The following is a 12,501-nucleotide window of genomic DNA, read 5'->3' as shown; positions in this document are numbered from 1 at the left end:
GTTGAACCAATTTGTAAAACATTTCAATCCACTAACTGCAACTTTCTCTAATAAGGGTGTAAAAGGCCTTTACAAATGTAGTACAAGATCTCCATTTATTTATTATTTCTTAATTTGGAGTCGTTTGCATTTATAATGGCACTAATCAAAATTAAAAAAAAAAAAGCTTGAAGCGCACAACTCTAAAAAATGGGTGCGATATGATTAGTGGGATTAAAGATATTGAATTTTGAATGTGGCAAAGTCTGGAAAATCATTCGAACTCAAAACCAGCATATTTTCAACCAAAAACCAAATTATGATTTCCCGATATAAATACATATATGTACACGTAGTGCGGGATAAAATTTTGAAAAAAAATTTTTAAATTATTTTTGTGTCTTTTAAAAAGTTAAAATTTTCTTTTGTTTTTCGAAATCCGTATGTATCAGAAACCTAACGCACCAGACTATGTAGTGTCGTTCCTTGGCGAAGAACGAAGAAATTTCCAAATAAATTTCCCATGGTTTTTCTGGTAATAATAAAAATTAGAACGATTTTTTCTGTAAAAAATACAAAATACAAAAGGTTCGTGTACCACTTGTGCCTTGATTTCACCCAACCGCCAGAGTGCAGTTTACCTATGCTATCAGCGTAATCAAGTTTTCAGTCAGCATTCTTCCCATCATCCTCCTAATTCCCAAGAGGCACTAATGCCATTCCGATCACTGTGTGTATATTCAAAACCCCCAATTTCGCTGAAGTTTTTAATGTTTCAATCATTAATTTTGATGTGACCAGTTGGCAATATATAGCACAGCTTTTAAAACAAATAAAAATCTATTTACCATATCTATGTTCACATATGAAGCAAAAAACATTTATAATCAAATAAATATTTTTCCTTTACTTTCCGAAAAAAATATGCGTAGAACCGCTTTACCCACTTCAATCACTGCGTTGTCATACGTCGAATACCCGCTTCTTAATTAATTAGTTCGTGCCCCTATCCGCCTTTTGTTCTTGCCAACAAAAGCTCATTCAATTTACGCATGCCCAGGCGTATCTTGCATGTCCCCACATCGCACAAAAGACCCTTTGTATCGAAAGTAATCAAGTAGTGCTGCCGGCGATTGGCCACCAGTTAATTGGGATTGTCAAATGCACACAGATCGGATGCAGAGAGTTGTTGAGTCGCTGCAGCCAGCAGCTTTTGAATGCGAATTCCAGTGAAAATTTCAACGAAAACGAAAACATGAAATTACTTGTACACCAAGCTTTTGATATGATACCTTCGCCACAGTTTGTTAACAACTCATTGCAATTTTCCGTTGCTTATTATTTAGAGCGCCTTCCACTAAACGTGGCATTGTTAGCATTGTTGCTACTTCTCAACACACTTTAGAAACTAATTTCTCTAATTTTGGGGTGATGTTGATATATTTTTCTATTTTTTCTTCTAACAAGTGGACTGTGGTCAGCGGTCATGCTTGGCAAGTGTTACCGCCACTTTCCGGATCTAAAATACATTTACATTTTATTTTTACATTTTCTGGTTTCCAATTGAAACTTTAGTCGCCACTTGTTCCTTTGCCGCTGCGCTCAGTGTTTAGTCCTTTGCTGTTGCATTTTCATTTTGTCATTGTTAGTCTTCAGTTTAGCGTAAACCCCTGAAATGTGCATAAATAAACCAATAAATTGATGAAAGTTTAGTACAACGCAGTAGACCATTGAAAACTCATTTGGTTCGGTTGTCAAGTTAAGCGAATAAATAATGAAAAACAGCTGGGAAAATTTGCATTTGGATTGTCATCGGCACCAAATGTGGCAGAGCACAGACAAAGTTTTGTGCAGGCATGAACAATGAGAACGACAACCACAACGAAAACTTTGTGCGGAGTCTGTAAGATACATAGGCTTTGCATTTGTGTGCTCGCCGGGATATTGTCTAGTTTTAGCTGGATAAACTGCTGATGCTTTTTGTACTGTTAGTTATTTCATGCTAAATTCTGAGATGCTCAAACACTTTGCTGCTAAAATACGAGTACACGTACATACATATATATGTACTTAGGCCTGGATAATTAGTAGAGGACAAGTCGCAGTACAGCCGTCAGAATATTTATCTATGTTCTCATAAATACCTTAAATATATAATAGACAGTTAAACTATAAGTCGATTGAACGATTGATAGTCCTCTGGGTTGAACAAAGACCTAAAAGTGTCTTAAACACACACTGTTCAAACGAAAGGTATGAGGTGAGAGATTCTGTATAATTGAGTCACTTCTGCGACAAATTTTTTTTCGAAAAGCAATCATCACATCGTCCTTCTTCCCAACGCATCAACCTTTACAAGGCTTAGATTCCAGACCACATAGCTAACGCTTAGTTTTTACGCGTAACTGAAGAGTAATTAATGGTCCATATAAGTCATAAGCTGGCCTAACCTACACTTAACGGTGCTTAACAAAAGTAAAGCCCTTTTTGTTTGAAATTAGGGTAGCGCAGACTTATACATACATAGACTAAGCCTGTTTAAACTTCGCACGTCGCCAGATCGCCAATAGACATTCTTTCTTCTTTCATGGGGTAGAGACGGCTATTAATTGTCGGACAGTGGTGCCAAATTGTAGTTTACTATTCAAAATAGTCAAGAGATTTGATTTTTTTTTTTGTAATGGAAGTTTTTGAGATTTAGAGGAGATTTATCGAGCCAGATTTTTTGTTTTATATTTACAATTTTTTAACGGCAAATGCAGGGGTTTTAGAAATCTTGAAGATAATCAATGAATATTAGATAATAAAAAGTAGTTGAACACAATTATAGGGCTCCCCGAAACTAAAAAAAAAAATCAGAAAAAACATTGGCCAAAATTAGACTCTTTTTGCTGACGGTGCTAGGCATTTTCCTCCACATACGTAAAGTGTGCTCGAAATGTACGCAAAAAAATTATCAAAAATCAACGCGAATTCTTAGCCACTTTATGACGCTAAAATTTAATGGGCTAAAAACTAACCTGCAAACCATTTTTCAGAGTATTCTGGATTGTAGAGAAATTTTAAGGAATTCGCAAAGATCTCATCCGTTCTAAAACGAAATAAACTGTGCACACTTCGATTCCTTTACGAAATTTCGGAAGAAAATCGGTAAAGCAATTAAAATAATTCTGCTATGTGAAGAATTTCTTGCAGATTTTTTTCAGAATTTTCTTTATTTCTTTACGAGTTCGTGTCAATCCCTTCATATAATTTTCTTTGAAGATTCATAAAAAAATCGTTGCAGAAATGAGATACTCCTAAGGAGTTCGTTAAGATTTCGGGAACTTTGGTTTGCAGGGTGCATACCTAAAATTTTTCTAAAAGTAAAAAAAATGTATCTTGGTGAAATTTTTTTTGTAACATTAAATTTTTTTTTTTTCGTTTGTGGAACCCTAAAGTTGGGTTCAACTACTTTTTATAATGTACCATTCTTTAGCAAGTAATAGGAGAATCTATTTGCTTAAAAATTTCTAAAACCTCTGCACTTAGCATTTAAAAATTGTATCTATATAAAAAATAAAAGGTTTAAAATCTGACTCGAAAAATCTGTTCTTAATATCAAAAACTTTCGTTTAAAAATAAGAAATAATTAAATTAAATGAAAAATTATGGCTCTGGACTATTTTGAACAGTAAATTCCATTTTGGCAGCACAGTGCGCCGCTGCTGTCGTGTTAAAATTTAACCGTTATATAATGATTTTTATTTATTCAATCAAGAATGATCGTTAATTTTGGATTTTTATGTTCGGTCATATTGCAACCATTATTTTCAGATTTAATTTTTTTGATCATAAAAGATTTTAAACGGTCATAAAAACGCAGTTTCCATTAATACCGTTAAAAATTATCAAAAAAAATCTTAAATAACAGTTTTTAAACGAAAAAAAAATAATCACATCTATGCTTAATATAGCTACAGCTCTTAAAAAAAATTTAAAGATATATTTTTTTCATTGCCTGAAAAAGTACTTAGGTATATTTTCTTTAAAAACAAGTAATTCTTAAGCAAAAAACAAAATCGACTTCAATTCTCGTATAAAAATTTAAGAGTACCGTTAATTTCTTTATGATCCAAAGGTCGGATCTAAACCAAATTAGTATGAGACCAAATCGGAGGTACCACCTTTGCTCTAACAAAAAACTACAGAAATCGGTTACCGTAGTCCAAAGTTATGAGAAATGATCTAAAAATAAAAATTTGAGTATTTAATGGTTATATTCGGTTTCTTATCTAAACGTCAATTCTTTGGCCAAAGACATCATAAACTTTAAATAAATCTTGTGTGTGTTACCATGGCGAAATACTTAGTCCCACAGAAAAATATGAAAAAATTTAATTCATTTGAACTTCTACTTTTACCTAGAAGAATTTTCCTAGAAAAAGTTTCATTTATTTTTTGTATTAAATATGTATATATATACCTTTTTCTATAAAGTAAATTTGCAACTTTTAAACAATGCATTGATGTGTTTACTTAGAAAGTCTAAGTGTTCACTTGTCTAAGTGTAATTTCCAACTCAATGGAAATCCTTTTCTCATGCCAAGTAATGAACTATTTTCTCCCAACTTTCTTGTTTTATTCAAAACTTCTAAGATTCCATTCATGTTCACCACTGTTTGTTAGCTGAGCAGGTGGCGCTTAGAAAACTTGAAATTAAATTAACAAAGTTATTGCAGTGCACATTTACATACATACATATTATCTACATATGTATGCATGTACTTATGTACATTTAAATGCCTTGAGCCTTTGACAATTGGTTTTAGCAAAATCAAATGACATATAATGATAAGAATCTTTGTAATCTGTTTTATTTCAATTTTGACTAACTTTATATTTTTTCACTTATTTCTTTGCAGGTAAATAAAAGCTGCAACTCATACAAATGTAAACTTGTATATCAACAAAAAGTCGCTTCTACAATTTGCTATAAAATGGTTGAAGGTAAAAGTGATGCTTTAAATGTTCGTGTATATGTTGTGGCTGGTGTATTTAAACATTAACTGTCATGTCATCCTGATTGTGTAATATCTAAAGAAAACTCGAAATTTTCAAACGAAAATCTAAGATTAAGTTGATAAGAAAACAATAGAAGCTATGTATTTAGTAGCTTAATTAGGTATACTTACGAAAATACATCTACAAACCTACATATTCTGTATGGGTAGTAGTGAGCACAATCACATATTTGCATACATTAATACTATGCAGACATTTTTATTACATACATACATACATATGTATATGCAGATATAACTGACGCTGGCAATAACATTTCTAGACTTCCTTTGGTAACGGATGCCGCACATAGTAGAATAAATAAACGTGACTGCCATTTGTATTCATACATATGCACTTATTTAGTTAGCTACACTGAGAAAATAGTTTAGTTACGTCAACTAAATATGTTTCTCTCAACACATTAATTAATTTGGGTGGGGGTAAAACTTTAAGGATAGCATATTATTGTTGGTTCATAATTAATATGAACTGATATAAAATTTTAACTCTTATGATTTTTGGTTTGACCGTTATGAAATGTTGCATATAAATATTTACAAAGTTTCCTAACAAAAACCAAACACGTTTTTCAATTTTGATAAAAACTAATTGATTCCATAACTATGCCATGAGGTTCAGCTTTTTGTCTTCAAACATTCTAAAGTATCATTTAAACAAAAAAACACGGTAAAAAAATATTTCAAACAAAAAGATTTATGAAAGACAATGCCAATATTGCCTATGTATAAGAAGCAACATCGGTCCTCAAAGGGTTAAAACTAAAAACTAAGGCAATTCTTTTTTCTTAAAATTTCAGACATTTTACTTAAAATTATTTGAATAAATCGAGTAAAAGGTCTGAAATTGTAAGAAAAAGCAATTGCAATGATTTGATAATCATTTCATTATTTGCTTACAGTTACCAAATCTTGTGTTGAGAGAAATATATTTAACTAATTTTTTCTCGGTGTACTTAGTATATGCATACTCACTACGTATACATTCCCCATCTTACATATTTTCAAGTTTACATTGTTCAATGATTTTCTAGTCACATATGTACATATATATTGCGTCATTTGGGCATCAATCAATATCGCTGAAAACGATGACAAATTTCGGAAAAACTTAAATTCATCTTTAAATGACATATATACCAAAGAATTGAATACTGTATGTAAATACATACATATGTGAAGCCTGCATGCCTATTACCTAAAAATGGTAAATTTTTTTGAATCGGGCGCCTATCAACGCCAATTCAATATTTGAACTATTCCATTTTTTTCGTATCAATCTAAAATCAAATATATTAGTGGAAGAACCGGTTTATTTAAGGTGTATGGAAATTCGATGTGGAATGGGCGCAAAGCCTTACGCGCCGTTAACCCAGCTTTATGCTGAACATGTTTTCGTATGGTCTTTTTTTTCAATGTTTCTTCCCGAGTAGCCGGCGAAATCGATGATATTATGGGTCAAAAGCCGATCACTAAAGTGATCCAAAATAACTTACCTAACGAATTTATGGCCTTAAAGGGACCTATTTACTGAGAAGTAAATTCTACCATTTGTAAAAAATTCAAACTCCAATTTTAAAAGGTGTCGGTGGGCATTTGAAATTTTCCATGTCGATGGCATGTAAAAACAATTTTGTTCATTAAAAATGTTATAACTATTGAACGGTTTGAGGCAAAAGTATGGCTTTGACATATTCTTGTAGGGCATTAAATTCTCTCACTCTAAATGTCTTATGGTGTAGACTCAAAAATGTATATACTTACGGACCATGAAAGTCAAAAAATCAGAAATATGCAGTTTTAGGACTTTATGATTGAAAATATTCATGCTAAAAGAAAAAACTTACACTAAAGTGATTCAAAATGTGTAGAAAATGTTGATTATAATCTAGAGAGAGTTCAGAGAAATTCCTTAGGTTTGTATTTTTTTTTTGATCACCCTAATGTGCCTGACCTATCATGATTGAAATTAATCGACACACATATAGTAGACCGTTTGAAAATGTATTTTCCCTTATTTAACGACAAATGCCATTGAATTTGACATAGCAAGTCTTAAGTTCCCCTGATAATTTTTCAGAAATTCCGTTCTTAATTTATAAGCATTCATAACTATGTAATGTACGTCAAAAATGTAATTTTGGGTCTGAATTTTCTCAAAAAGCGAACTTGACTCAAATTCACTCTTTGAAAATACCTCCGCAAATGGAACTTTTTATGAATAAAATAGTTTCTTAAAGATTTTTTTTTTAATCCTCTCAAATGACCAAACGGTTTAAGCTTAAAAAATTCGCACAAAAATATTTTTAAAAAATTTTCAATGGAATCGTAATAATGAGATTTTTGCTGCTGTTTTTTAACCTTTTTCAAAGACGGGTATAAGAAAAACTTGAATAACTGACTAACCTAAACTACTCCGATTTAGACTTGTGAGGCATCATTGGAAAGGTATTTTCTCACCCTTTTGATTTCTTTGCTAATAAACTTATTCAAAGGATGAAAGAGAAAGGTAGGATGAACGAGCGTCATTCCAAGTTGAATTAAGATGTGTGGGTATTTGAAACAAAAGTTTGTCAAGTTTTTCATAAATCAACCGTTGAAAAGATTTTTAAATATTTGTGCTTAATCTGTTTTGTCATCGGAAGGGATTTTTTCAAAAACATCTTTCAGAAACTATTTTTATTCATAGAAAACTCCATTTTCAGAGGTATTTTCAAATCGGTCCAGCTCATGTAAATCTTAATATTTTTCCGAATTATCTTTGTAATCCCGGTGGAAAAACCGCCATTTTTTTTTGTAATGCAGTCTAACGTATATACATATATGCAATTGAGGTTCAGTCAGATACTGCCCTAAACAAATGATTGTCACTCTCCCGAATTTAAATAGTTAACTTTACAATCCACTCCAACTGAGCATTAAAGAACACAAATGACACTATGGAGCAATTATGTCAATTGCAACTAAATATTACCATCACAATCTGTTTTACTGCAGTTTGAAAATTCACACAAAAGGTCGAATAAAATAAAGCCAAACTTCCCCTATTTGTGCAGAAAGCAAAATTCAAAGTGCTTACGCTTGTCACCCCATACATACATACATAAATATATTGAAGACGCGTATAAATGTTAGATTCAACAGATATAAATGTCGATTTCTTAAGTAACTTACTTAGAAGCCAAATTTATATGCGAATGCCAGCCAGTTTGCAGTAGAACAAATATCCTAAATATTTATGTGATTTGAACGTGCGGGTTGAAAATGCAGACCAGCATACGTAAATAAGTACATACATATAGTGCAATATACTTGCATTTGTATTCATATATGACTTTTGCGTGCTATGAATTTGTTTCTAACTAAAACTACAAATATTGAGCTTCTTGCAAAGAACTTAACTTAGACTCAGCTTTTGCGCTGATGAAGTGAGCTCAAGCTCAAGAATTTGTACTGAAATTCGAGTCGGATTTTCTGGCAGCAGTTTAGAGCAGCAAATGTTAATCATACGCCGTGGTGTAGCGGTAGTGAAAATTGCTCATACGCCATGGTCACCCCTTTTTCCATTTAAACACAAGAAACAGAGGAGTGAAATCTCGCAGCCTTTACGGTGTACACTAAATATTTTTTGATTTCAAAATAAGAAAATAGGGGTATACTTTTTCGATATACATACAACAATCCTTGGGGGTGAGAGCTTTATAATTCCGACTCTACTGGTTGTGGACCACCCTAATGTATACAGATCGATTTGTGCATACGTAATGTGCTACAAAACTGCATACCGGAAATTTTCTAAAAATTCTGATTAAAAAGTTTGAAATTATTTTTTGTCGGATTAATTTTTGTGAAATTTGTGCAAGCGTTTAAACTATTTTTTACATATTTTAAATGAAAATTACTATGTATATTGTGTATTGTTGCTAAATCTTTGACCATAGCTGTATGCATGATTTTCCCTTTTTCTGGCCAAATTTTCAGTACGTACGAAAAACTGCTCCTGTATCTGTCCGTTGTGTCACAGAATTTCTTTCTGCGCCATCATTTCACATACACACATACACACAATCTTACCAGCCATTTAACACATGTCAACTCGGTAAAAAAAAAAAATGCACAAGTTCTCTTTACTTACATGAACTTCTTGTGTGAATTTCAATAAATTCAATAAAGTGACTTGAACATGCAGACAATTTTACTTTTGAAAAATGTTGAAGTTTTATTTAACGCGAGAGAAGTTTGAAGGAATTACTCTCACATATTCCAAAGAATTAAGTTATTGAACTAAAAACTTATTTCGTAAGGTTCTTAGGTGCTTTTCGATGAAACTTGTTGATAAGCATACATACTTATAAATAAATATGAATAAACTTATAGCGCAAATAATTATACTCCAAACATAACTTACGTAAATGCTACATAGTATAGCATAATTTAATATTCTTACACACAATTAATTAAGAGTCAAACTACTCACCGCTTGTCCTTGCGCGTTTGCGATGTTCGAAAATAGCCATTGCCCATTGTGCCGCCATAGCACAGGCTGTGACTCTGTCCTGAACCTATTTTGAATGTTGTTGAGAAATCAGCGCGTCACACTCGTACAAATAATTAATTAAGCTGTGTAGAACGTTGCTGAATAAAAAAAGTGAAAATAAAAAATGAACAAAAACAAATTTAATTAAGCATTTTCTTTATTTTAAAGTGCTTGCTGTTTTATCCGTTTTACAATCAATTTCCTAAAATTTCACCATACCACTTTTGTACCAATTTGTTCTTAGTCAAAAAACACAGAGCTCTCGCGTCGATTTGTTGCACACAAAAAGCCTTAGCTCAAATGTTCAACTTTTTTATTTTCACTTAAAGCTTGACCTATTTAATTAAAAAATGTAAGTATTCAATGAGAAATTACTAGAAATAGTACTTTATCTATGCTCATGAAAAGTTTATATTAATGCACTTTTTCACATTTTCACGTAAGCACTCGGATTTTCTGTATTTTTGTCCCGAAGCCCAGAGTAGTAAATGTTGATCATACGCCATGGTGTTCACTTAAGAAAGTTGCTCATACGCCATGTTCAACCTTTTCCTATTTTACATACATGTTTTTGTTTGGTTCATATCGAATGTTATAAAAGTTCAATAAAAGCCTTTTAGGACTAGTATCCTTTATAAATTTCTATATATTTGATCATAAAATTCTTGCAAACTGAAGTTATCGAAATCTTAACTAAATTTTTAAGAGTATCGGAAGTTTGTTCCGAATTGTGTAACGATTTCTTCAGCAATCTTCAAAGAAAATCATCTGAAGTGATTGACGCGAGCTCGCAAAAAAATTTCTGTACGATTTCTTAAAGAAAATTCTGAAAAAATATGATAAAATTCTTTACATCTCAGTATTATTTTCATTGCTTTACCGATTTTCCTACGAAATTTCGTAAAAGAATAGAAGTGTGCTTTAAATTTCATATTAGAAAATTCTGTAAAAAATTGGAAAGAGAAAAATGATTTCTTTACGAGTTCTTTAAGATTTTTCTACTATTCAGTAAACTTTTATACCAAAGATGCACTCTAGTTTGATTAACTCGGCTTTTTTTTTATATATATTGGGCATTTTTGAAATCTTGATTCTTCGAATATCGAATATAGCGTATATATATATACATACTCTGCTGTCTAACTGACTGCCTAATACCTTGAAAGTTAACATGAAGATCACAAAGGCCGAAGGCACTCTAAAAGCAGAAAATCTGGAAATGGCATTTTGTAAATTAGTTTCTAAGTAATTGAAATCGGAAGGGCTTATAAGATAAATTCGCTATGCGATTATAATAGGTAACAGCATTGCTGGGAATCATCCGTCGCATTTTGAAGTACTCGTATTCAGGCGAGTCTAAAGCGAGGTCTAACCACCGCATAGCCATCACTTTTATAACTGTGATTGTTTCTCTTCTTTATTACGAAATCATGAGAAATGCCATGCGAAAGCATTTCTCTCTGTTAACAAATTATTGCAAAACTGCTTGTATTTGTCTGCTCAGTATATTGTATTAACATTTGCATATTTCTATGTTTGCTTATAACAAATTACTTTTTTACTGTATGCTTTAGATTAACTCATAATTTATTGCTCCCTGAAATAGTCTTATTTTGTATAAACCCAACGCACTACGCATTCAATCTATCTCGTTAACATTTATTTCTAAGTTTAAATCATTTCCACTACCTAATTTCATTCAATTCTTATCAACAGCGCTTAATTTTCCTATCCCCGCTAATAAGCTTCTGACTTTGGTGTTACCCATTTAATTTGCACTCCTTCACAATAAACAAACACAAAATCCTGCACATCAATAATTGTACAGCACAGACTTGCTATTTCACACCCCTTTAATATACTTAGTTACATTTTTCTTTTAATTTCCCCACAACTTTGAAAATTGGTTTTCTCTTTTTTCTTTCTTTTTCTTCTTTTTTGACTACATTCAAAGGCAAAACTAAAACAGTTAATGAAAATGCGGGCCCGACCGCCAAAGAGAGCAGCCTTTTATCGAAAAGCATGCAAGCACATAATTTAAATACAAATCAATTGCTTAAAGCAGATGAAAATCGCTCAAAAGGTACGATGATTTAGCTGCAGCCCCAGCTACCAGCTGTTCACAGCTAACTCGCTGTCATTGCCCATCACTAAAGCGTTAATCATTTTAATTTTCGTTTCTTTTACATATATATGTATTTTCAATTACACTTTTGCATCACGAAAACCCAACCATCCATGCGCATTACATAACTACTCATACTCGTTACGATATGCTTCTTTCGCTGAAGAGGGCGGCGATCTTACACAATTGAAAATTTCACAGTTGCGCGCTGAACTACGCGCGCATGGTTTGAGTCCTGTTGGCAAAAAGGATGTGTTGGTGCAACGCTTGCAAAGTTATTTACAGCTGAATGCAGCAAAGTCCATCACTCAAATGCCAGTGGAAATGCAAGATGAGCAAACGCATGCAGGCACATTGGAGCAGAAAGCAAGCAGAAGCGAAAAAGCAGTTAGTGAAGCAAAAGCATACGCTAAGAAAGAGGAACATTCGCACGAGGAATCAACACAAATTGAGATAATTAAGGAAAAACTCTCACAAATCGAGTCTGAAATAGAAAAGTCAATTCCCGCACCGCCGGGCGAGTCTTCTTTGGATAAACTGAATATTCACGCCGCGAATCCCCACTCTCATTTCGAAAAGAGCAGCGAGAAAACAGAAAGTTCTTCAACTTCTATATCCAAAGTCGAGGAAATGGGTATCGTTTCAGCTGCCACCGGTGAAAATCATGGCAACGACGATAGTCCTGATGATGACGAAATATTTCAAAAGCATTCCTCTGCAAAGCACAATGTGGAAATGGAGGGAAAGCAACCCAAGGGTATGTATCGTCGCTAGTCTCTTAAGAAGCGAAAAAAAAT

The 12,501-nt window shown here is 32.7% G+C and overlaps 1 protein-coding gene across 4 annotated transcripts in view; it reads left to right on the top strand.

Annotated features, from left to right (window-relative positions):
* The window catches only part of LOC118747759 (calcium uniporter protein, mitochondrial), a 216,412-nt gene that overhangs the window by 162,353 nt on the left and 41,558 nt on the right, over window positions 1-12,501 (top strand). For 2 of the 4 annotated variants that reach the window (XM_036481884.1, XM_036481883.1), the window contains exons 3-5: window positions 4,884-4,968; window positions 11,534-11,662; window positions 11,871-12,461. The exons of 1 other annotated variant lie outside the window; for it this stretch is intronic. In XM_036481884.1, the coding sequence (XP_036337777.1) occupies window positions 4,884-4,968; window positions 11,534-11,662; window positions 11,871-12,461 (805 nt within the window). The remainder of the gene's footprint in view (window positions 1-4,883; window positions 4,969-11,533; window positions 11,663-11,870; window positions 12,462-12,501) is intronic. One more of the 4 variants, XM_036481882.1, reaches the window with a different exon arrangement.

The sequence above is a fragment of the Rhagoletis pomonella genome, unplaced genomic scaffold (assembly GCF_013731165.1).
Source record: "Rhagoletis pomonella isolate Grant_MI unplaced genomic scaffold, Rhpom_1.0 Rhpom_scaffold_00012, whole genome shotgun sequence".
In the NCBI taxonomy this organism is placed as follows: domain Eukaryota; kingdom Metazoa; phylum Arthropoda; class Insecta; order Diptera; family Tephritidae; genus Rhagoletis; species Rhagoletis pomonella.
Note: the sequence above shows the minus strand (reverse complement) of the source record. Positions and strands in the feature narration are given on the sequence as shown.